This window comes from Candoia aspera, chromosome 1 (genome assembly GCF_035149785.1).
Source record: "Candoia aspera isolate rCanAsp1 chromosome 1, rCanAsp1.hap2, whole genome shotgun sequence".
NCBI lineage: Eukaryota > Metazoa > Chordata > Lepidosauria > Squamata > Boidae > Candoia > Candoia aspera.
Genome location: NC_086153.1, coordinates 129,669,802 through 129,692,419, shown reverse-complemented (window position 1 = coordinate 129,692,419; position 22,618 = coordinate 129,669,802). Strand labels below are relative to the sequence as shown.

General features: G+C 37.3%; 1 protein-coding gene across 1 annotated transcript in view; it reads left to right on the top strand.

Moving 5' to 3' along the window:
• Positions 1 to 22,618, top strand: part of LRRC1 (leucine rich repeat containing 1) — a 79,851-nt gene that overhangs the window by 32,007 nt on the left and 25,226 nt on the right. Inside the window, exons 3-8 of the mRNA XM_063313559.1 lie at positions 1,092 to 1,170; positions 3,442 to 3,531; positions 10,146 to 10,202; positions 10,764 to 10,827; positions 15,901 to 15,975; positions 20,558 to 20,702. Coding sequence (XP_063169629.1) covers positions 1,092 to 1,170; positions 3,442 to 3,531; positions 10,146 to 10,202; positions 10,764 to 10,827; positions 15,901 to 15,975; positions 20,558 to 20,702 — 510 coding nt within the window. The remainder of the gene's footprint in view (positions 1 to 1,091; positions 1,171 to 3,441; positions 3,532 to 10,145; positions 10,203 to 10,763; positions 10,828 to 15,900; positions 15,976 to 20,557; positions 20,703 to 22,618) is intronic.

The window sequence follows — 22,618 nt, the reverse complement described above, 5'->3', positions numbered from 1 at the left end:
TTCCTCTGTGATTGATGTATGGAATTCTGACTACTCATATATTAAACCTGATGCTGCAGAATTCTAAAGAGGATAGTATGGTTTCCTGTTAAACCTTGGCTTCCATTTATCAGGCCTATTCCATCTCTTTCCTCTAAATGCCATAGTGTAAAAATAATTATTGATTTGTCATTATTAAATCAAATTTATTATTATAATCAAAGATCAGCATATTAAACAAAATAAAACCAGAAAGATAAAACTAATGAAATAGAACTAATAACAGACTGGCAATTTATCATATTTGCACTAGTTGTTGCTGTGTTTTCACTGCAGCCTCACAGAAATTTGGCTATTGTGTGCGTGATAGCAAGGTTGGAGTCTGAAAGAAGATGATTAGTGTAATATTCTTCTGGCCTTCATGGGAGACATTGCAGCTGGGGTAGTATGTGATTTTTGTCCAGATCCCTATACAATTGCAGTGAAACAAAAAATGTTGGATATTTTCTATTCCTCCAGAGTCACATGGGTAGGTGTGTCCTGTTAGTGGGGCATTGGGGAATTTGCCCTGTAGTAATGCAGACGTAAGCACATACCTGGCTCCAAAAAAGTCCTACCTCAACTGGGGGAAGGTTAATATCTGTAGATAGCTGGCAGATTGCCAAGTGCCTTTTGGTTATCAGTGTTCTGCTTTTACAGGAAAGACTTCAATTTGGTATTCAATATCATTCGAACTTTGAAGGACTGCCTTTTTTTCCTGGTCAAAACCAGAAGGTAGAAGTGAGTCTGTGGCAAGCCCAGAGCATTTCAATCTCTGTTTCACTGCTAATACCCATGGTGACAAGTGATCATGCTTCAAGATTAGTGGCACCAGGCCATTAGGGAAGAATGTTATCTTCAACCAATGTATAATTACTAACTGCCATGCCCTTACTTCTGTTTTGGGCATTCAAGTCTTGAGCCTGGGAAAAGTATCGGGGACTCTCTGTGGAGCTACAAGTATGAACTTCAAACATTTTGTATAGGCTCAAGAGTGCTGATTTTTTTTAAAAAAAAATGGACAGTAGATTTTCAATTGATATTTCTGATTGCACTTTTTTTCTCTCCTGTAGATATTCCTGAAATCCCTGAAAGCATCTCATTTTGCAAATCATTACAGGTAGCAGACTTCAGTGGAAATCCTCTCACCAGGTAGTCTTCATAATTTATAGAACTCAGAACACTTTTCAAACATTTTAAAAGTGTAAAAATGTCTTTTTTCAGTTTTATATATCTTTTTCAAATAATAGATTTGATTCTACTAAAGAAAAATTGTGAAACAAGTTTTTACAGATAAATGAAATTGCCATTGTTTTAACGACAATACTGAAAATAGGTGGGGTTTGACTGCAAAATGAAGTTTAAAAAATGACATTTCGTTGCTACGTAGTGACAATTAATTGAGTTGTCAGCTGGCTTTTGGAGCATACTTACCCTAGCAGCTTATGTATACTAAAACAGAGCTTGCTCTGTGGAGATTTTTTTTGGGGGGGGGGTTGTGCTGGTGATCTGCAGAAAGTTGATGAACTACAGCAGGTTGCCAGCAAAAATAAATTTTAAGAAGAATGGAATGGAGTGACTAGCTCAAGACCCAGGAAGAATTTAATGGTATTCAGACTTATTAAAAAAAATTGTTCTGATACTGAACTCATCAACAAAAGGAAAGTATGAATTTATGCCAACAGCACTAGTGGATCAGTATAACCTCAAAATTGATAAGCATAGCAATAAAGAAAAAAGGAGAAGGGCCATGCTACTCAGATCTGAGGACACCTATGATTTACAAACAGATGCCTGAAACCTGCAGTAGCTGGCTGGAACTGGAGAGTGGTATGGAATCCAGAAAAATGCTTCGGGAGGCTCAGACATTGTAGGGAAGTGAATAGATGTCTCAGAAATCTCAGAACTATTATTTAATAACTGATTAGTACATGCATATAGTGACAGTTCTGAGCAAAAGACAGTAAGATGTCTAGGGGTTTAATTACTGTTTTTGCCATGCAGTTTCCAAGAAACGTATCAGTTGAAATGTGACTTTAACTGTTGAGAATGGATTTGAAGGATGAATATTAGCTATTTGTCCTGGAGAACAAACTCTGAAATGAAAATTGGCTGGCAGATGACATTGTACCTCTGGTGGTTCAATATGGTGCTTCCCATATTGCCTCCCACTCATTAAAAGTTTTCCTCTGATTGAGACAAACAGTGTAGCTCAGTCAAGTTATAGTCAAGTTATTTCCTATTCAGTCCATCTTACCAACAGCTAATTGCTTCCTGCTGAGTAGAACAGGGCTGATAAATTAGCTCCCTGGAGACAATATTTCATATGGAAAGAAAGCAATTGCAATTCATTGTTTCATAAGAAGTTATAACCAATACAGACAATCTATGGCCACCAATTCCTTTTTTAAATGGTCCCTGAACCCCACTCCAATCACACTGTCAGTTTTAGGGTGTAGTTACCAAAAGCCAGTGGTCTTGTTTCCCAATGTTCTAGGTGGAGCACTCAGTGAAATAGTTATATACATTTGAAAATAGGCTTAGCACACTTGAACTAAAGTTCTTTCCCTGAGACCTTTAAAAAATGTTTTTAATGCATGATGTGGCCCAGTGCAGTTTGCATCATTGCCCAACCTATTTGGCTTACCCTTGCCCCCACTCCCCCCAATTAAATGTAAATGCTGGCCATCAAATGGTTATTCATCCTTGGGCTGAAAGTTGGTATTTAATCTGCAGGAGTCTCTGTTTTAAAATGAGCTCCTGTGTATGATGACCGTCGACATCACATGCAAGACCAACAAATGTTTAATGTTTGACATTTGCTGGCCTGTTTGGATTCAGTGCCATAGCTCTGCTGTATGTCATTTGAACTAGTGTTTTGCTTTAAAAACAACTTGTTCTGTGTAGTGCCTTACAAACCAAGCTGCCTGTTTGTAAGAGAGAATATCCTTGCTTATACTGTCCTTAGAAAAATAGTTGTAAGAAGAAAAAAAAATCCATTTTATGAAGGAAGAAAAGAAGAAGCAACATATTTGAGACAACAATAGCTTCCTAAAGACCTGTTAATTCTAAATCATGCATCCTCAAGTATTTGTGGTAAACTAAGCGTATTTTTCCATATTGTCTAATGTGTACATAGTTTAGAGCTTTAATGCTTCCTGTAGATAAATGGCTTTAGTTAGTTCTATTTGTGTCTCTAGGAGTATGTTCTATTACTACACAGTTTAGAGCTGTAATGCTTGCTGTGGATACATGGCTTTAGTTAGTTCTATTCATATCTCCTACTTTGTAAACTGCCATCTAAAACTGAATATACTATTTCCAATAAATAAACTTGAAACATTAATAATGGTGGATTTCTTTCCAGAGAATTGAATTTGTCCTTCGCCATTCTCAGGGATAAGTTGTACTTTTTCTCTATAGGTTGCCTGAAAGCTTTCCTGAACTACAGAATCTAACATGCCTCTCTGTAAATGACATCTCTCTTCAAGCATTACCTGAAAATATCGGAAAGTAAGTTAATTTTCCTTATCTAATGTTTGAAATTTGAAATGTGTCGCTCATGGACTTTATTTCAGAATAGAGTCCTTTTCATTTTGTATGAGGGTTGCTTATATGTAGAAAGAGTATTGCCATTTAATGAAAATATGTAAAAACACATAAGCATAAACAGTGAAAAATGGGAAATGACAAAATGACATGATGCAGATAACAGATGTCTTGCATGAAAATATAAACTTACAATTCTTCATATACTTTAAAGCTAACTAAAATCATTTTGATCTCATTTTTCTCTGAGTTCATGTTTACTGATGCAGGGTAGAAATAGCTGTGTCACAGATTTTTTCCTTGCTGTTTCAGCTGTTTCCTTTTGAAAATTTTTAACAGGACTCTGAATAGCATTCAAAATGGATACTTTGCAAAGTATGTTACTATAAGCAAATCTCTTTTCCTCATAATGTTAGAACAGCTGCATATTTGGCTGCTTCAAAGGCTGTCTGGATGCATGTGCAGGCACAGCTGTTTCATTTGGTGGTAGTCCTAGTAGAAGTTGTATCAACCAAGGACAGTCTTCAAAGCAACTCTGCAAGCCTTCCAGAAGATACTGTATGGCTAATATAGCACAACATTCTTTGTGAAGCACCTCTTTCTAACATTTTGCAGAGCTCTTTTTTATGTTTGAAAAAAGTCATCCCTTTGGCCAATATGTTTGAAGTTAGCTGACTCACAGCAGTCAGCATGAATTACCATCCATTTACTCTTGTAGCATCTACTCTTATGAGAGATAAAAACGAAAAAGCAGGGTCTCGTTCCAAATTGTGATTGTTTCTTATGGGCAGAATATTTGACATCTTTTGAGCAGTTTTGAAAGTACTAAATTCAGTGTTTGAAAGTCCAGCATGGAGGGGGAAATACAAGATTGTTGGTAAGCATCTCAGCTGAATATAGTAACCCTATCATGCTGGGTGCTGCCAGAAATCGGTGTCTTCAGTGTTCCAGTTTGAGGGGAAGGAGCAAGATGGAACTAAAATTATGATTAATAAATCTGTAGTAGACTCCCAAAGATGTCTTGACTCATTAAAAAAACAAATAATCTCTGATATGACAGTCTATTAAATGCATATCTCTGAACCTTAGAATTTCTTAACAGTAATGTTAGACTAATACGATTTTGTTCAATTTTGCTGTCAGATTTACTGTTCTGTGTTAGAATTTCTGAACTCTAATATCTCAAATGTACGGGTGGTATTTGCTAGTTGCAGGGGTTATATTTCAATGGATAATGAGACTGTGAGCCTATGGAATGCATTATTTATTTATTTGTTTGTTTGTTTAGTAAATCATTTTTATGCTGCCTAGTCCAATGAATGAGGTTGGCAGTTAAGTTCTGAGTGCCAGAGAATGATAAAAAATAGAAGGAAAAAGCAAAAATAAAAATACTGTATCTTGGCTATCTCAGATCTTCCTCTTTCCCACTCTCATGTATGTCTCATTTTCACCACTGAAGGAAGAGGATAACCTACAAAGTAAGAATGCTACAGATCACTAGGATTTCTGTGAAATTGGGGGTGGGTGAATGAATAAACACTAATGCATAAAACGGTGGAGAGATCAAAATGGCATGCCAAAACCTGTGGACATATGAAACTGTTTCTTGGATACATGATGTGCAGATATGCAGATAACTTAGTGCATAATGAGGTCCACTTGCATTTGGTGTAAATACCTTTTCAGCCACAAGGTTGTTTCTAGTTCAAGTTGATAGACTTTGGTTTTCAAATAAAAATAAAAATCCTGGAGGATGGAATTAGTATATTTTTCTAAGCATTTTAATATATAATTGCTGGTGGGGATTTGTTTGAGGTTAAACCATATTTTGACTAGAATAGAAATGAGGACCTGCATATTAAAAGTGCTAAATATAGTTAGCTACCATTTTTAATCTATACAATATCTTCAGAAATAAAAATGATACTTTTTGAAAAGTCAAGATAATTTTTTTTTCATCTTTATTGAAATGGAGCCTGGAAATTATTGAACAGGATGTACTGCTATAAAATTAGACTTTCTCCATAGGTGAGAAGAAAAGAATATAAAATCATACTTGAAAAAAACCCACACTTGCTTTCCTCTTTTCTAAATGTTTTCTTTTTTTATAATATGCAAGCTGTTAAGCCCACGTACCAGCTCAAGAATTTTGATACTAAATCTCAGTTTGAAAAAAGTATTTTCCCTCCTTTTTTAAAGTTTACTTTGTAATATTGTTATCGCTTGCTGTTGCCTGTGTATGTCATTATTTATGGAAGTTTATGTGACAACTTTTTGGTTGGTAATTATCAGGCATAAAATTATGTTTGAAATACATTCATGGGGAAATACAATTTATAGCTGAAGACAGATGTATAGTACTCAGTCCTAAAAAGGCAGAAGATGGCAAGAAAAGAAAATTCTTTGTGGCATGTACTCAAAATACATTTCATATGTAATATTTAGGTCTATAGCTATAGTTCCGATACATTTACAGAGAAGATTGGATTAAAATTAAGTGGGAAAGATCCTTGTCACCCCCCTCCCTAATCTTTGGCATGTTGAAACTGCTTGTATAATCAGATTTCAAGATGTTAAAAGTGGCAAAGTTAGAAGTTGAGATTTGGTTTGCTTTTGTGGTGGCTTGTCTTGGCTATATGCCTGGAAATCTACCAAGGCAGTAATTATATATTAAAGCAGTACAATTAAAACATTTGCATCTTTTCCAGTTGCTCTGAACCACATTAAGCTGATTTTTAAAACAAAATATGGCTCTATTTAGATCCTGAATTAATGCCTAGACTTACATAGAGCTGTAGTTTTGTTCGTCTGCAATAAATAAAACTGTTCTTCATCCCTTCACTTTCTTACCTTGTTTGTTTTTACCAAAAATAATTCCTTTACTATTTCTCTACTTAGCTTACTCTATCACATTTCCACAAGTACGGTCCCCTAGACCATTGGGAACTATCTTTTAATTTGCATATCCTGCTGTTTACAACCTCTTGCCACGTTGATTCTAACCACAGCTGGGATAAATAAAGTTGTTGGCTGTGTTTTGGTGGTCTTCTCCAATAATCAATAAAAGTACTGTTGATGTTTGAATAAAGGTGGTCTGCAGGCATGCTTCTGCAGCATCCCAAAAATTGCAGTGATGGTCAAGTTCATCTCTCATATAAATTAGAGATCCCGTTTCTCCTGCATTCTATAGTATAAAATTGCTGTTAATATAAAGAACTCCATTGGACTGTGGTATGCTTTCTGCATTCTTGTTTCAAGAAATACTGTCTGATCATATATAGCCAAACAAGAATTTTCTAGAGTGACAGAGTCTTGATCTGGAAGGAAGCAGAACTGGGATAAATGTGCTAATTTTATTCCTCTATCATCATCTCTGTTCCAGATGTAGAGGGCAAATGTCTGCAGCACGGATTTTTTTCCCCCTTCTAGATGCTTTTCATGTAACTTAGAAGTCTAGTTTTTAGGGTTCTAAATCACAGGGAGCTTCTGTTGAATTCCCTTCTACATATACAAGGTGATAAACCAAAAGCAAACCATTCCTTCTGCATGAATAGAGAGAACACATTTTTAGAATTCCTGAAATGGCCTATAAGCACATCCATCTTCTGCTATGGATATTAGTGTGAGATCTGATTTGTGATTTAATATATTTATTTTATTGCTTAACTGTAATCTATTTTTGGAATGCTGAGAGACCAAACTGTATTTTGCAACTGGTAGAACATGGAAATGGCTGTTCAATTAGATGTATACATAACATACATAATTACTGGTTAACTGCATTAATGCATAACCAAAATTACTTTAGAAATTCACATGTGAATAAAAAACTGCCATATTTAAGCATGGCTCCAATTTAAAACTGAGACAAGATGCTGGCTCTGAAAAGGGCATGTTTTGGAATGTATTCCCATAGGCTTCTAATAGTCCTATACTTCAACCAGGAGTGACATCTGGAAAAGTGAAGGAAGAAAGCAACAATCTTAATTATTTAAGAAACTGCATCTTCTCTTGTGTTGATTTGGCTATTATCTTGCATGGAATATTTAAACATTCCTAAAACATATAGTTTCTGAAATTTGGCTGAAAAACTCTTTTTCCATGATAGTATTCAAAATGTGCACATACGTTGGTCTTATTTTTGACCTGATACATTTCTGGAATAAGCCAGTGTTATAAATCCATAATTCTATGGCATAATCAATCATCAGTAGTTCTGCTGATGATGGTTAATGAGATCCCATATATCTGGATGCTTGGAGGTTCTATAAGAAAAAGAATTTCATATCCAGAACCCTATGAATTATTGTATTTGGTAAGTAAGAAAGTAGGTCTGCTAAGAGTGTTGCAGATGGACCCAGAGAGTTGTGTCAGCATAGCAACCTGAATTCTCACCACTGTGTTTTCTACAGTTGATATTACCAGATGACATAAGAGTATTCCCTACCCAACTATTAAATGTCCATTTGGACTAAGAAGGGTGGAGTTGGAGGAAGACAAGGGGAAGATGTCACATACCATCCTGCCGGGTTTTTTTTGGTAACAATGCAGATAGCTGCAGTATGGCAACCATGTGTTAGTAGAAATAACATCAACGGGCAATAGTTCAGGAAATGACAGGTCTAAACAATTTGGCATTCTAAATGGTAACAGCTCCAAAGGGAGATTGTAGACCGAAACTGCTGAATTAGATTTTATTAGCAAGTTGGAATTACAATGTTAAAATTTTAGGATTCAAATTTGCATATTAAGAAACTAGTACATTTGTTAATTTATTTTATTTTATTTATTCCTCACATTTCTTCAGTGCCCATCTCGCCAAAGCGATACTTAATACTTAGTCAAGAGCTCTAACACATGCATTGTGACAGATAAACTCACCTTTCTTTCATTTTATACTTCTCTAACTGTAATAGTAGCAATTTTTCCTCTGGGTACATTTTCATACCTACCAACTGAGGCAAAATTTTGTGATCTGACAACTTGGCTCTAACATATTGCTGCTCTTTAAGTTCTCTAGAGCTTTTTACAAATGACTGTGGCATTTTTTCTGGAATCCATTACTGAGTAAGGCAAAGACAGCTATGATTTAGAAAATATGGATATATCGCTATTTTTATTTTGTTCTGGGAAATTGAAGGATTAAAGCAGATTATAGCATTGGGAAAATACCCAATTCTTCGTGTTCCATTTAGTCCTAAATAAAGCCCAGAAAGGGAAAATGTTACTATGGTGATTATAGGCTTTTATTATGAAGGGGTGACAATGAAAAACTTACCCATATAAGGTCATTTACAGTGAGAACTCCATTATGGAATACTATGAATAGATGGAGATGCTTTTCAATTGATCCTTCAGTGAATAATCCCTTACATCTTAATGATCAAGCTCATAAATAAAATTACATTCAGATTACAGTGAATTTATACTTTCCTTACTATTGAGGAAAAATAGTTTATACTTCCTTGTAACTATTAGGTAATGCAAGCATATGATTTATCTTACTCCCTTTTTTATTATGCATGTATATTATTATTTGGTGCCCACTGTAAACACCACAAAATTTATATGAAATATATTTGATAATAAGTTATATATATATATGTACACACAACCACATATATAAATAAATTCCCTTTTCACCCCTACGGGTGGTATGTATTTTCCTCAACCCCGAGGTCTGGGATTTGAGGGTTCTGTGCAGGGTTCTGATTTATAGAATATATTCAAAATTCCCCAGATTTTAGCTATTCTCTCAGTTAACAGACAGATTAATCTCTTTCATTATTTACTGCTTTGAGAGTGATGGGACTTGAACCTTCTGCTTTCTTGCATGGATCACAACCTTCTTTTACCCATGCTCCCTGGGATGCATAAAACTTGACTTAGGTAATTTTACCAATTTTTTTGTATAAAGGAAGACAGTGCACTTCTGAGGTGGGTAGTGATTTGGCCTCTTTCATGGCAGATAGGGCACTTTGAAGGATGAAAGCACAGTGGCATAGCCAAGAGCACCCAGTGATCTGTAGAGAGTAAAGAGAATGACCCTGACAGAAAGAGGGGAGATCTGTTACCTAGGCAACAAGTAGGTGAATACTGCTTAAACCCAAATGAGGAGGAGGGTTATGAAAACGTCTCAGACAGGCACCCCCACCCCAATTCACATTAATTAAAAGAGGGAGAGGGGAAGCACAGTCAGACTTGCAAGATTCTGTTCTTAAGCCAATCTTTATAAAAGTAGTTTTATGCCTACATGGAGTTTGTTGGTCTGGTCTAACCCATAGGGCCGTAATGTGACAGCCCAGAAGCACAAGGTGGGGTGCCACCTTCTGCCATCTAAAAAGCTGGTATATCTGAGCATGTTGGTCCCACCAGCTCTGCTTCCTGCTGTTTGGCTTACCTGGTCAGAAATACTGTCTGATTTAGATTTAAACTTATGCAAAAGTCAGCTTAGGAAATATACTGACTTAGACTTTAAGGAAATGCTTGAAATGTTCTATTTACAGAGTGTACTTTATGTCTTTTGACACACTTTTTAATATCATAAAGTGTTAACTATATTTATTCTGTCTCTTTAGCCTCTATAACCTGGCATCACTGGAATTAAGGGAGAATTTATTAACATATTTACCTGAGTAAGTATTTTTTGTTTGTTTGTTTGTTTGCATGCACAACATGACTTGAGAATCAAATAGGAGAGAAGAATAAATCTTCTAGCAGAAAGTAGACGTTACTGTAATAAAGTAATTTCTTTATTTCATCATGGAGAAAATCTATGTGGTTTCTAGGAGTCGAAAATGACTTCCTTCCTTCCTTCCTTCCTTCCTTCCTTCCTTCCTTCCTTCCTTCCTTCCTTCCTTCCTTCCTTTATCGATCCATCCAATTTGTCCCCACCCATCTCCTCCCACTGAGGGACTCTGGGTGGTTTACAATAATTAATTAAAACAACAATCATACAATAAATAAAATATACAATATAAAATTACAGTAATAAATAATATAAATAAGAGTAAAAAATAAAGTTCAAGTGGCTAAAGAATCTACTTGATGGCACTCAATCGATCAATGTCTTTATTAACACCAGTTGTTTTAATATCAGGATAAATCATACTAAGAATGTCCTACTCTAATACTAATGCTAAACTGTATGCGTTTTTATTATTTTTTAAAAAACTATATTGTTCCTGATTTTCCAGGTCAGTTGCCCAGCTGCAGAGACTAGAAGAACTAGATTTAGGGAGTAATGAACTTTATAATTTGGTAAGCACTGCACATGTTGAAATTTCAGTACACAACTTCCTAAATTGTAACATATAAAAGATGGGCTGCTGAGTTGACTTGATTGTATGTAATTTTTTTTTCTAGCAGTTCTTCAAAATATCTGTTTCTTGGATACCTTTACTATGTTAAGTTACAGCATGTACAGTAGCTTTCTATGTGTATATTTTTGTTACTGTTCCTTTTTTCTTTTTTAATTCAAAAGGAAAGGCTAAGGATTTTGATCTAGATTGGGACTGCAACAGATAGGGATTATTCCTTCTGCCTACAGATACAATCATGCCCTTCCCTTGTGTGGCACCTGGAGAGAATTAAAGGAAAAACAGTCCCATTAGTGCCAGTGGTAAAAATGATTTCTATTGACACACAGAACACATCCCTGTGTTGAAGGGAAAGATTAAATCTCACTTTTTCACTTGATGTTCAGGTCCTTTTGGCATGCTTGCTTTTGACTTAAGAAAAAAACATAAAGGGTTTTTGTTTTTTTGTGTTGTTGTTTATTCATTTAGTCGCTTCCGACTCTTCGTGACTTCATGGACCAGCCCAAGGGTGTTACATGCTATGTATTTAATGTGCTCAACAGTTGATTTGGGGTTACTGTGCTAGAAGGGCTGGCTGAAAGACAGACTGCAGAAGAGAATAAGGAACCTCCTGAGGGAGGACAGTGAAAACTTCCTTGGAATGTAGATCCACCTGGATCGCATGGGCGTAGCTCTTTCTGCTGCTCTTTGGACTGGGTAAGAGCTCTGACTCACTAGGCCATGAGTCAGCAGCTTTTATGAATAGTAAACCTTTGCAGAATGGGGCTTCCAAAGAGCCATCCCTTCCTTGTGGGAAAGACAATTGCATTCTGTCTCTGTCTCTGGAGCAACTAATGTCTTTGGGGGAGTCGCTAAACTCCTTGAGACATGTTTCCTAAACTGAGAAGAAAGCTTCTACATATCCTATTTCTTTTTCTCTTTTATCTCACAGAATGGAATAATTCTATGATTGGAATTCTGAAAGCACATACATTTTACATCTTGTTTTGCATCCAGATGCATGTGTTTATTTAAAATTATACTCTGGAACAATTTTTCTGAGATTCTTTTATGTATTTTTTTTTCTCCTGTGTGATTCTTTACTTTCTTTGGAAAAGAAAAAAGGATAAACCTAGGTGGAAATAATATACAATTAACACTGCCTTTTCTGTTTTGAAACTTTTTCTATACGAATAGGTTGTAATTGACACAAATATGTGGAAACACTGGAAGAATAAGTTACTTATTTTACTAAAATATCCTTTTGGTGAAAATAACTTGTAAATGCTCTTTATGTAGTTTCACCCTTTATGAAGTCAACCCTTTGCTCCTGTTCAGGCAATAACTTTCCATGTTCAATCCAAGTAGGAAGAACAGTGAGATGCCCACCCCCACCCCCCCAATTCGCACAAGTGATGTGGGTAAAGAGATAGTCTGCATTCTTATGATGTGGTTGCAGCAGGGAGCATTCCTGTACCCATGTATGCTTCCACTATGATGATTTCAGCTTAGACTGAAGCAGTTGGAATCACTTGTTTGTGGTGGTGAGTCTTGTTCTACAGTTACACAATAAACCCAATGATGGAGGTTTTGCTTATTTCACCAACAAAACTAGGAGACTGGAAGGAAGGGTCATTGTTGCTTGTGTGTTGAATTGAATACTGGAAGACCCACTCAGTAACATTTTTGAAAAGACCTTTCCCATATTTGCTCAGTTTCTGTTGTCCAGTACTATATTTCCCTCTTTCTGTTTAGGAACACTTGCAAAAGGTTCCTTTGACTTGTGCTTGATTTCTGGTTAAAACTGTACATAGAAGTAACCATATAGGGGTTTGGGTTTTTTTGGGAGGGGCAATGTTATAGAAGTGGTTTGTCACTGTGGTCTTTTGAATTGGTTTTTGTTTTTTTTAACTTCCTAGTCTAGATCAGCCAAGGTTGCTGGGTGTTGCGCCATGTGATACTTTTCTTCACTTCAAAATAATCTTCAAACCACATGCACTTTTAAATTTTTATTTCTAGTTATCTTCAGCGGCAAGAGAAAAGGAAGCATGTAGAAGAAAAATTCCTCTTGCAAATGTTTATGGATACTAAACAGGGTCAGGCCTGGTTAATATTTGAAGGAGACCTTGAGGGTAATATCAGAGTTGTAAGCTAGACTGGAAAAGTCAGAAGTCAGAAAACACTTTGGAAGAATGTAATAATAAACTGCGTCTGTATTGCTGCCAAGAAAATTACATAGACATTTTCATGAGGTCATCAAAAGTCAAGTTTGACTCAAATGAGACTTTACCTTTTAAATTATTTTTCTTGAAGTTCTTACTGCTATAATTTTGATGCCATATAGCCTGAGATAGTGCTGCTGTTTGCTTAGATCTTTACCTTACATTGACATAGCACAATATAGGCCATCTTTAAAAAGAAAGCAAATGCAAATATTTTACAATCCAATGTATACAGTCATCTAATATTGCTAAGTGTCTTATCTGTCCACCAAGATCTTCAAGCTGGTTAATGAGCAGTGCTATAAATAAATAAAAACATATAAATGAACATTTTAAAAAAGGAACACCTAAGGAACAGATGATTTTTTAAGAAAAATCTAGGCATTCAGCTTGCTCATTCCCTCCCACCACTGTACCACTGGAAGTCAGCATGTAAAAGAATGAAAAAGAATATAGGCTGTTATTTAATATCCACAAAATGTACATGGCACCTAAATATATGCTGAGGTTAGGTTTCTAATAACAGTAGTTCGATTTACCCTGCAGCTTTGAAAATTCAGTGTAAAAACCAAAAGAACTGAAAAGGAAAATAAGTGACACCCAACTCTTCTTCCACTTCTGTAGTTTTCCCAAGTCCTTCTGGGCCCTGCAAGCTTCTGAAGTAAAAGCCTCTTCTTCCTTAGGTTGCAGGAACAATGTATCCATAATTCTCCATAGATCCTAGCAAAAGAATAAAAAAATCCAACAATGTAATTTTTTAAAAATTAAACTGGTTGTATCTAGCCATACTACTTTTTTTACTTAAAGTTTAAAGATGCATAGAGAGAATATTGATGCTCCTTCTGCAAATATGTACAGTCTGTATGTAATCTTCTTGTACTGAAGGCTCCGTGTGTGTGTTTGTGTATGTAGATCTGTGTGTGTGTGTATCTCAGAACATTTCATAGTGGGGAAGAGAATGAGTTATAGTTAATGTGAAAGTTATGCCTGATTTCTTAAGAGAAGTGAACGGTGTTTACATATAATCTTTGTAATTTGTATCGTCAGTCAATATAGAACATCTCATTCAGTTGAAGCACTTGAAGGTGGCAGTATGGGAGACCCAAAATCACTTCTCTGACCCCTGCAAAAAAAACTGTAAGAGAAGGATGCAGTTTACTTTCAGAAGATGAGAAAATGAAGGAAAATAGGTGTCTTTTCAGTTAAGAAGATATTTTGTTCTTAATCAAATCTGTAAAAAGAACTTTCCATACGACTTCAAAGATAGCATTTTAAGTGTTCTGTCTCCATGTGTACAGTCTTCTGCATGACTATAGCATCCTGAATAGGAAATAAATAACTTTTCTTCCTTGTGACATAAAAAAAATTAACTTGAAAGGAAATCCCCACTTGTAATGAATCTCATCCTGCATACATTTTTCTGTCAGTGGTTTAATTTACTTTCTTCGCTGCAACGTCTTGGAAGAAGGATATTCTCTCACTGTCCCATTTAATCTCTTCCAGTTTATGTGATTTTCTTGTAATTTTATCTTTTATCTTTGAATTTACAACTCTGACCAAAATGTCTCTGGGGTTCTGTGTGTTCCTGGGAGAGTAAACCCGGTTCAATATCTTTATCCTTTAGGTTCAAATTAGAGTTCAGGTCACTAATTTTCGAAATGAGATAAGTAGTCAAATCAGTTGCTCCGGTTTTCTCTGACACTCCTTTGATCCTTAAATTATTTCTCCTGTTATGATCCTGTAAATCTGCCAACTCAGTCTTTATTTTAGAAATACTCTTTTGAGCCTTGCTTATCTCTCGAGTATTACTTGTAGTCACATCATAAGCTTTGCTGGCTCCCTAAGCTATATCTGCTATTTGCTGTGACATTTCCTTAAACTGTTTATTCATTTGCTCAGACATACCTGCCAAGTCTTTAGTTACTCCCACAGCATGTTTATCCCATTCTGTCTTCAGTTCTTTTTTAAGTTGTTTTATTAGTTTCCCAATTACATCCATATCAGATGTCTGCCCATGTCTGTGGGCAAGCTTTCTTCCTCCATTGCTGCTGCTTTGTTGCTGGGAAGGGGTGCCTCCTCAACCTCCTTTGGGTCTTCAAAATAAGCTTTGATCCCCTTTCCCTTGTGCAGAGTCTCCGTCCTTAACATCCTGCTTAAATTACCTTACTGTTTGATAAAATATTTAGTAAGGTAAACTGGCTATGTTACAGTAGGTCAGCTGGGTCAGGGGAAGGGTAGGGAGCTCAGCACGCCTTCTCATCACTGGTTAGCCACACACTTCCTTTGCTCTTATAGACTAAGGTAACTAAGTTATGTATGCAAAAATAAAATCAGCAGCAAAAGGACTAGGATTCTGTCCACAGTTCGGGCTAAATACCTTGTAGTTATGGAAAACAGCTTCCTTTCTCTGATAGAAAGAAGACTTAGTATGAGTGAAGTTATCAAAAGTTGACCCAGCAGTGAAGAAACTGTAGTAGGCTGAGGTGTACCATTTCTTCACCTCCTTGAAGTTTTGAACTGCCAGCAGAATGGAAGGATCTGTACAATTGCCTACCTCAAGTTAGTTAGGCCAACAGTCAGGAGTATAACTCTGTATTCCAAAAGGTCGTCATGTTGCCTGTCCCTGATCTAATAATGGCACCAAGAATAGCTAACAGGGAATAATAGTGTTTGTGCTTAACTTTATTTACTTTCAGAAAAAATTGGCTACTTAGGATGCTTGACTGAGATAAAATCAAGTTGGGTTCCTTTATGGGTTATTGTGCTATACTGTTTCATGCTAATCCTTGCATCCTTTCTTTTATACATTGCAGCCAGGAACTATAGGTGCACTTTATAATCTTAAAGACCTCTGGTTAGATGGAAACCAGTTGGCTGAAATACCTCAGGTAAGAACAGATACTTCCTATAGCTTTGCAACTAAACTCATCTGCTTATTGAAGTAAATAATTTAAAACTTAATATTCCGTTATTTTTAAAAAAGTTTTTCTTTTTTATCATTACATATTTATTTTCAACCTGTCAGTACCTCTTCATCTTCATTCATTATTTGTGTCTCCATTTTGAAGCTGATGAAGTTGTTTTGGGATAAGGACGTTATGCCAGTTCCTTCTTGGGAAAAGTATTGTTTATGAAAGCAATATGCCTGTTTACTTGGAAGTAAGATAAGGCATTTTTCCTGATTAGTGGAGAACCTGGGGATGGTGAAACAGCTAAACATTAAGGTTTGGGTCTGTGAAAGATTCACAGAATTTTAGATATGTGATTGACTGCCAGAAAGTTTCTTGAGAATGTGTCCAGTTTTAGGGGAAGATTGCGAGCATATCCTTTCAAACAAATTTGCACTGTTAATACCATACAGATTACCCTCCTGATTTAACACCTTTGAAATTCCTCAGGGAGGATTTATAAACAGATATTTTGAAGAGTTGACAAGAATGAAACAGAAAGCCCAATTGTAGCATTTTCTTACCTTGGAAATTAGAAAGGGGGTAATACGTAGGAACTTACTTTGTTTAGCCGCTACCACAAAGAAGTGGGTTTTTTGGTTGCTTGTTTTTAATGTCTCTACCAAGTTCACTGTTCCAAAGCTAAACACAAGGGAGACGTTCAACAGAGCAGTTGTGAATGGTTGTTTGGGAATGTCTGCCTTCCACTGTGTTGATTTAGCAGAATGAGTGCTGAGATGAATGAAGAGCTGATCTATGGCAGTATATTCATAAGTGTGAATGTATGGCAAGGGTGCACATTGTGTGAACAGGATTTTTAACAATGATGTTAACTTCACAATCTTACACCAGCATCCATATCTTCTGCTAACTGCAGTCAAAATACAAGATTTCAGTGATACAGCAGCAGGACTTGTATATAAATCAGGGAAATAAATAGTTAAAATGTTGCTTCAGTAGAACTTCTTGTTGTATAAGAAATGAAGACATAAAATCTGCATGAGTCAGGTCACTAGAAAGGGGAAATTGCATTCGTGTACCTAGCCTTTTTATGTTTAGCTGTTTTACCTTGAGCCAGTACTAAGAGTTGGCTGTTGGTTTATGCGCCCTTAAAGCCTGAAAGTATACTAACATGCTAGGTGTTGTTGTTGTTGTTTATTTGTTAAGTCGCTTCCGACTCTTCATGACTTCATGGACCAGCCCATGCCAGACCTTCCTGTCGGTCAACAACACCCCCAGCTCCCCCAGGGACGAGTCCGTCACCTCTAGAATATCATCCGTCCACCTTGCCCTTTGTCGGCCCCTCTTCCTTTTGCCCTCCACTCTCCCTAGCATCATCATCTTCTCCAGGGTGTCCTGTCTTCTCATTATGTGGCCAAAGTATTTCAGTTTTGCCTTTAATATTCCTTCTAGTGAGCAGTCTGGCTTTATTTCCTGGAGTATGAACTGGTTTGATCTTGCAGTCCAAGGCACTCTCAGAATTTTCCTCCAACACCACAGTTCAAAAGCATCTATCTTCCTTCTCTCAGCCTTCCTTATGGTCCAGCTCTCGCAGCCATATGTTACTACGGGGAACACCATTGCTTTAACTATGCGGACCTTTGTTGTCAATGTGATGTCTTAACTATTTTATCGAGATTTGTCATTGCTCTTCTCCCAAGGATTAAACGTCTTCTGATTTCCTGACTGCAGTCAGCATCCGCAGTAATCTTCGCACCTAGAAATACAAAGTCTTTCACTGCTTCTGCATTTTCTCCCTCTATTTGCCAGTTATCAATCAAGCTGGTTGCCATAATCTTGGGTTTTTTGAGGTTTAGCTGCAAGCCAGCTTTTGCACTTTCTTCTTTCACCTTTATCATAAGGCTCCTCAGTTCCTCTTCATTTTCAGCCATCAAAGTGGTATCATCTGCATATCTGAGATTGTTAATGTTTCTTCCAGCGATTTTAACTCCAGCCTTGGATCCCTCAAGCCCAGCATGTCGCATGATGTGTTCTGCGTACAAGTTGAATAGGTAGGGTGAGAGTATACAGCCCTGCCGTACTCCTTTCCCAATCTTAAACCAGTCCGTTGTTCCATGGTCTGTTCTTACTGTTGCTACTTGGTCGTTATACAGATTCTTCAGGAGGCATACAAGATGACTTGGTATCCCCATACCACTAAGAACTTGCCACAGTTTGTTATGGTCCACACAGTCAAAGGCTTTAAAATAGTCAATAAAACAGAAATAGATGTTTTTCTGAAACTCCCTGGCTTTTTCCATTATCCATCAGATATTGGCAATTTGGTCCCTAGTTCCTCTGCCTTTTCTAAACCCAGCTTCTACATCTGGCAATTCTCACTCCATGAATTGCTGAAGTCTACCTTGCAGGATCTTGAGCATTACCTTACTGGCATGTGAAATGAGTGCCACTGTTCAATAGTTTGAACATTCTTTAGTGTTTCCCTTTTTTGGTATGGGGATATAAGTTGATGTTTTTCCAGTCTGATGGCCATTCTTGTGTTTTCCAAATTTGCTGGCATATAGCATGCATTACCTTGACAGTATCATCTTGCAAGATTTTGAACAGTTCAGCTGGGATGCTGCCATCTCCTGCTGCCTTGTTATTAGCAATGCTTCTTAAGGCCCATTCAAGCTCACTCTTCAGGATGTCTGGCTCTAGCTCACTGACCACACTGTCAAAGCTATCCCCGATATTGTTATCCTTCCTATACAGGTCTTCCGTATATTCTTGCCACCTTTTCTTGATCTCTTCTTCTTCTGTTAGGTCCTTGCCATCTTTGTTTTTGATCATACCCATTTTTGCCTGGAATTTACCTCCAATGTTTCTAATTTTCTGGAAGAGGTCTCTTGTCCTTCCTTTTCTATTGTCTTCTTCCACTTCCACACATTGCTTGTTTAAAAATAATTCCTTATCTCTTCTGGCTAACCTCTGGAATTTTGCATTTAATTGGGCATATCTCCCCCTATCACTGTTGCCTTTTGCTTTTCTTCTTTCTTGGGCTACTTCTAGTGTCTCAGCAGACAGCCATTTTGCCTTCTTGGTTTTCTCTTTCTTTGGGATGTATTTTGTTGCCGCCTCCTGAACAATGTTGCGAACTTCTGTCCATAGTTCTTCCGGGACCCTATCTACTAAGTCCAGTCCCTTAAAACTATTCTTCACCTCCACTGCATATTCCTGAGGAATATTAGTGAGCTCATATCTAGCTGATCTGTGGGTCTTCCCTAATCTCTTTAGTCTGATCCTAAATTGTGCAAGAAGAAGTTCGTGATCTGAACTACAGTCAGCTCCAGGTCTTGTTTTTACCGACTGTATAGATGTCCGCCAACACCTGCAAAGGATGTAGTCAATCTGATTTCGGTGTTGTCCATGTGGTGAAGTCCATGTATAAAGCCGTCTCTTAGGTTGTTGGAAGAGAGTGTTTGTTATGCAGAGTGAGTTGTCTTGGCAAAATGCTATCAGCCTATGTCCTGCTTCATTTTGTTCTCCCAGGCCATGCTTACTTGTAATTCCAGGTGTCATTTGACTGCCCACCTTAGCATTCCAGTCTCCCGTGATGAAAATAACATCTTTTAGGTGTGTTGTCCAGTAGGTGCTGCAGATCCTCATAGAACTGCTCTACTTCAGCTTCTTCACCATCTGTGTTTGGGGCGTATATTTGGATCACTGTGATGTTAGATGGCTTGCCCTGAATTCGAATTGAGATCATTCTATCGTTTTTTGGATTGTATCCAAGCATTGCTTTAGCCACTTTACTATTAATTATGAAGGCTACTCCATTTCTTCTGTGGTCCTCTTGTCCACAGTAGTAGATCTGGTGGTCATTTGATGTGAAGTGGCCCATTCCAGTCCTTTTTAGTTCACTGACGCCCAAAATGTCTATCTTTAATCTTGACAGCTCACCAATAACCACATCCAATTTGCCATGGCTCATAGATCTTACATTCCAGGTTCCAGTGGTATGTTGATCCTTAGAACATCGGATTCGCCGTTCACCACCAGCACCGTCGGCCACTAGCCGTCCTTTGGGCTTTGAGCTAGCTGCGTCATCATGTCTGGGGCTAGTTGAACTCATCCTCTGTTCCTCCCCAGTAGCATTTTGACCATCTTCCGACCTGGGGGCCTCATCTTCCGATGGTATACCGACATATCTCTGGTTGTACTGATCCATTTAGTTTTCATGGCAAGAATATTGGGGTGGGTTGCCATTACCTTCCCCAGGGATCGCATTTAGTCTGACCTCTCTGTCATGACCTTCCCGTCTTGGGTGGCCCATCACGGTTTAGCTCATGGCATCGTTGAGGTGCTCAAGCTCCAGCACCACGACAAGGTAATGATCCTTTGCTGAAGTAGGTGTTGTACATACAGATTTTACTGGTGATTCACTTGTGATGTCATCACAATTCTGTTACCATCTGGCAGGGAGGATTTGTAGTCTTGTCCTTAGGAATGGTGTAATTGGACAAATGTCAGATCTCTGGGTGTTGCATGTTGAGGCATGACTTGGTCTTTTGTTTTGTAGGAAATAGGAAACCTGAAAAACCTGCTGTGTCTGGATATCTCTGAAAACAAACTGGAAAAGCTACCTGAAGAGATAAGTGGTCTGACCTCTGTAACTGACCTCCTCATCTCTCAGAATCTTCTTGAAATGTTACCAGATGGTGTAGGTGGGTGAAATTAAAAAAAAAAAGAAAACAATAAAAATTAGAATGCTTAGTCCAAGTGAAAAGTTGATCGTTACTGAATGCATGCAGTCTAATGCACGTTATTACTATTTTTGTTAGGAACATTGTTTGTTTTGATGCTAGTGCTAATAAAGGCAAATGTCAATATTGGCTGTATTTGTACATACCACTAAGGCATGGGTGGGCAACCTATGATCCTGGATTGTTTTAAGCAGCCATTGGAGCCTCCGTTAGGGTTCTGTGGCTGCTACTCCTCTATTAAATCATGATTTAGCTGCGAATTAGCCTACGAAACCCTCAGTACAGAAGTCATGTATTCCCTTGCCTATTTTGAGATTGGAAAGTTCCTCTTCTATTTGCGACCACAATTTGGCAGTTGGATCTGAACAATATATTGTGGTTAATCTAAGGTATAATTGATTAAAATAGTTTTTATTATTTATTAATTTCAGATTGATTCATTTGGGATCCTTTTAGCCATGGCCAGCGAGAAAGAACATGAGATTAAAGCTCATACACATTTAGTACTGCACCTGAATGAAGCCATTATAAAAAAATGAATCTGAAACAGCTACAAGTCACTTCGTAATATGCAGTATCTTTGATTTGCCTACAGATGTTAATTACACTGTTTCTGTTGGCAGAGTGCTAGAAAGCATTTGGCCCAGGAGAGATCAGAAAAGTCACACACCAGGCATTTCTATAAAAATAATTTTATTTACGGAAAGCAAACATATTTAAAGGCTGTTTGCTGAGAGGAGAGATTTCTCTCAGCTGCGTATTCTCTGCAAGCCTACACAGAAGGGAAACTGAAACTAAAACAAGTTCAGGCAAGTTCCTCCCTTAGGCAATGCAACCATTAACACGTGAAAAGGGGACAATTAAATTCAAGCTCTTCACCCGGCCAAAATGATTAGTTACCATAGTAACCTTAATCTGTAGTAGAAAACATATTAACAGTTTCAACAGATTATTGCCTGCCATGGGCAAGAGTGGAAAAATGTTCAGTATGATGATGGTGTAGCTTGGAGCTAAGTTGTATTGCACCTTACAGAGTGGGAAGATATTGACATGAGACAACCTGACATTTACAATAATGTCTGGTTCTGCCCATGTATTTTCTTTGGGCTTTTTTCCCACAGCATGATCTTAAATCTGCTTATTATATCAATCTTATACCTACTCTTCAAGTGACATACAGTATATATTATTAGGGCTGTGGAAGGCATTTGAAAGATGTGCTTTGCAACTCACTTTGGCACCCAGAAAGCACTTCTCAGTTTAATGACTGAAGCAGCAGCATCATTTGCAAAAGTGGGGTGCTCCAAATACTCTTTCTGCCTGTATGTTCTGTGCATGCACTTACACGTACAAACTGAGGCAGCTGGGGACAGCTTTCTGAGCAAATTCCCGAACCTTACAAGTCCCATGGCTGCTTCAAGAGAGGTTCTTTATTTATTCTAACACACCCTGCAAACATTCTTTTAAGTGTTTTGCACAAGCCTAATCTCTCTCTCTCTCTGTCTTACACACACATATACTGTACATACACACTCCCCACTATTATTCAATCCCAAATCTTAGCAATTCATTTTATTTTTATGCTGGCGTTCTACAGTGTAATCAAGAGCATTTTCAGCATTTTCCCAAATTGATATTTATAGATGGTCATTATTTGTACAAAGCAATATTGATGTTATTTGCAAAATGTCAACCAGAGTTAAAGATATTTAATTGCCTGCTGTTAGCATTGAATTATAATTAAAGAGGATCCTCTAAGAAGTTTGCTGACATGTGATTTTCCCAACTGAAACATCTCTATTTATGCAAGGATTCTTTTGATTGTTTTATCCTGTCAGATCTCTTCCTCTTTATCCTTATTTTCCCTCCCACTTGCT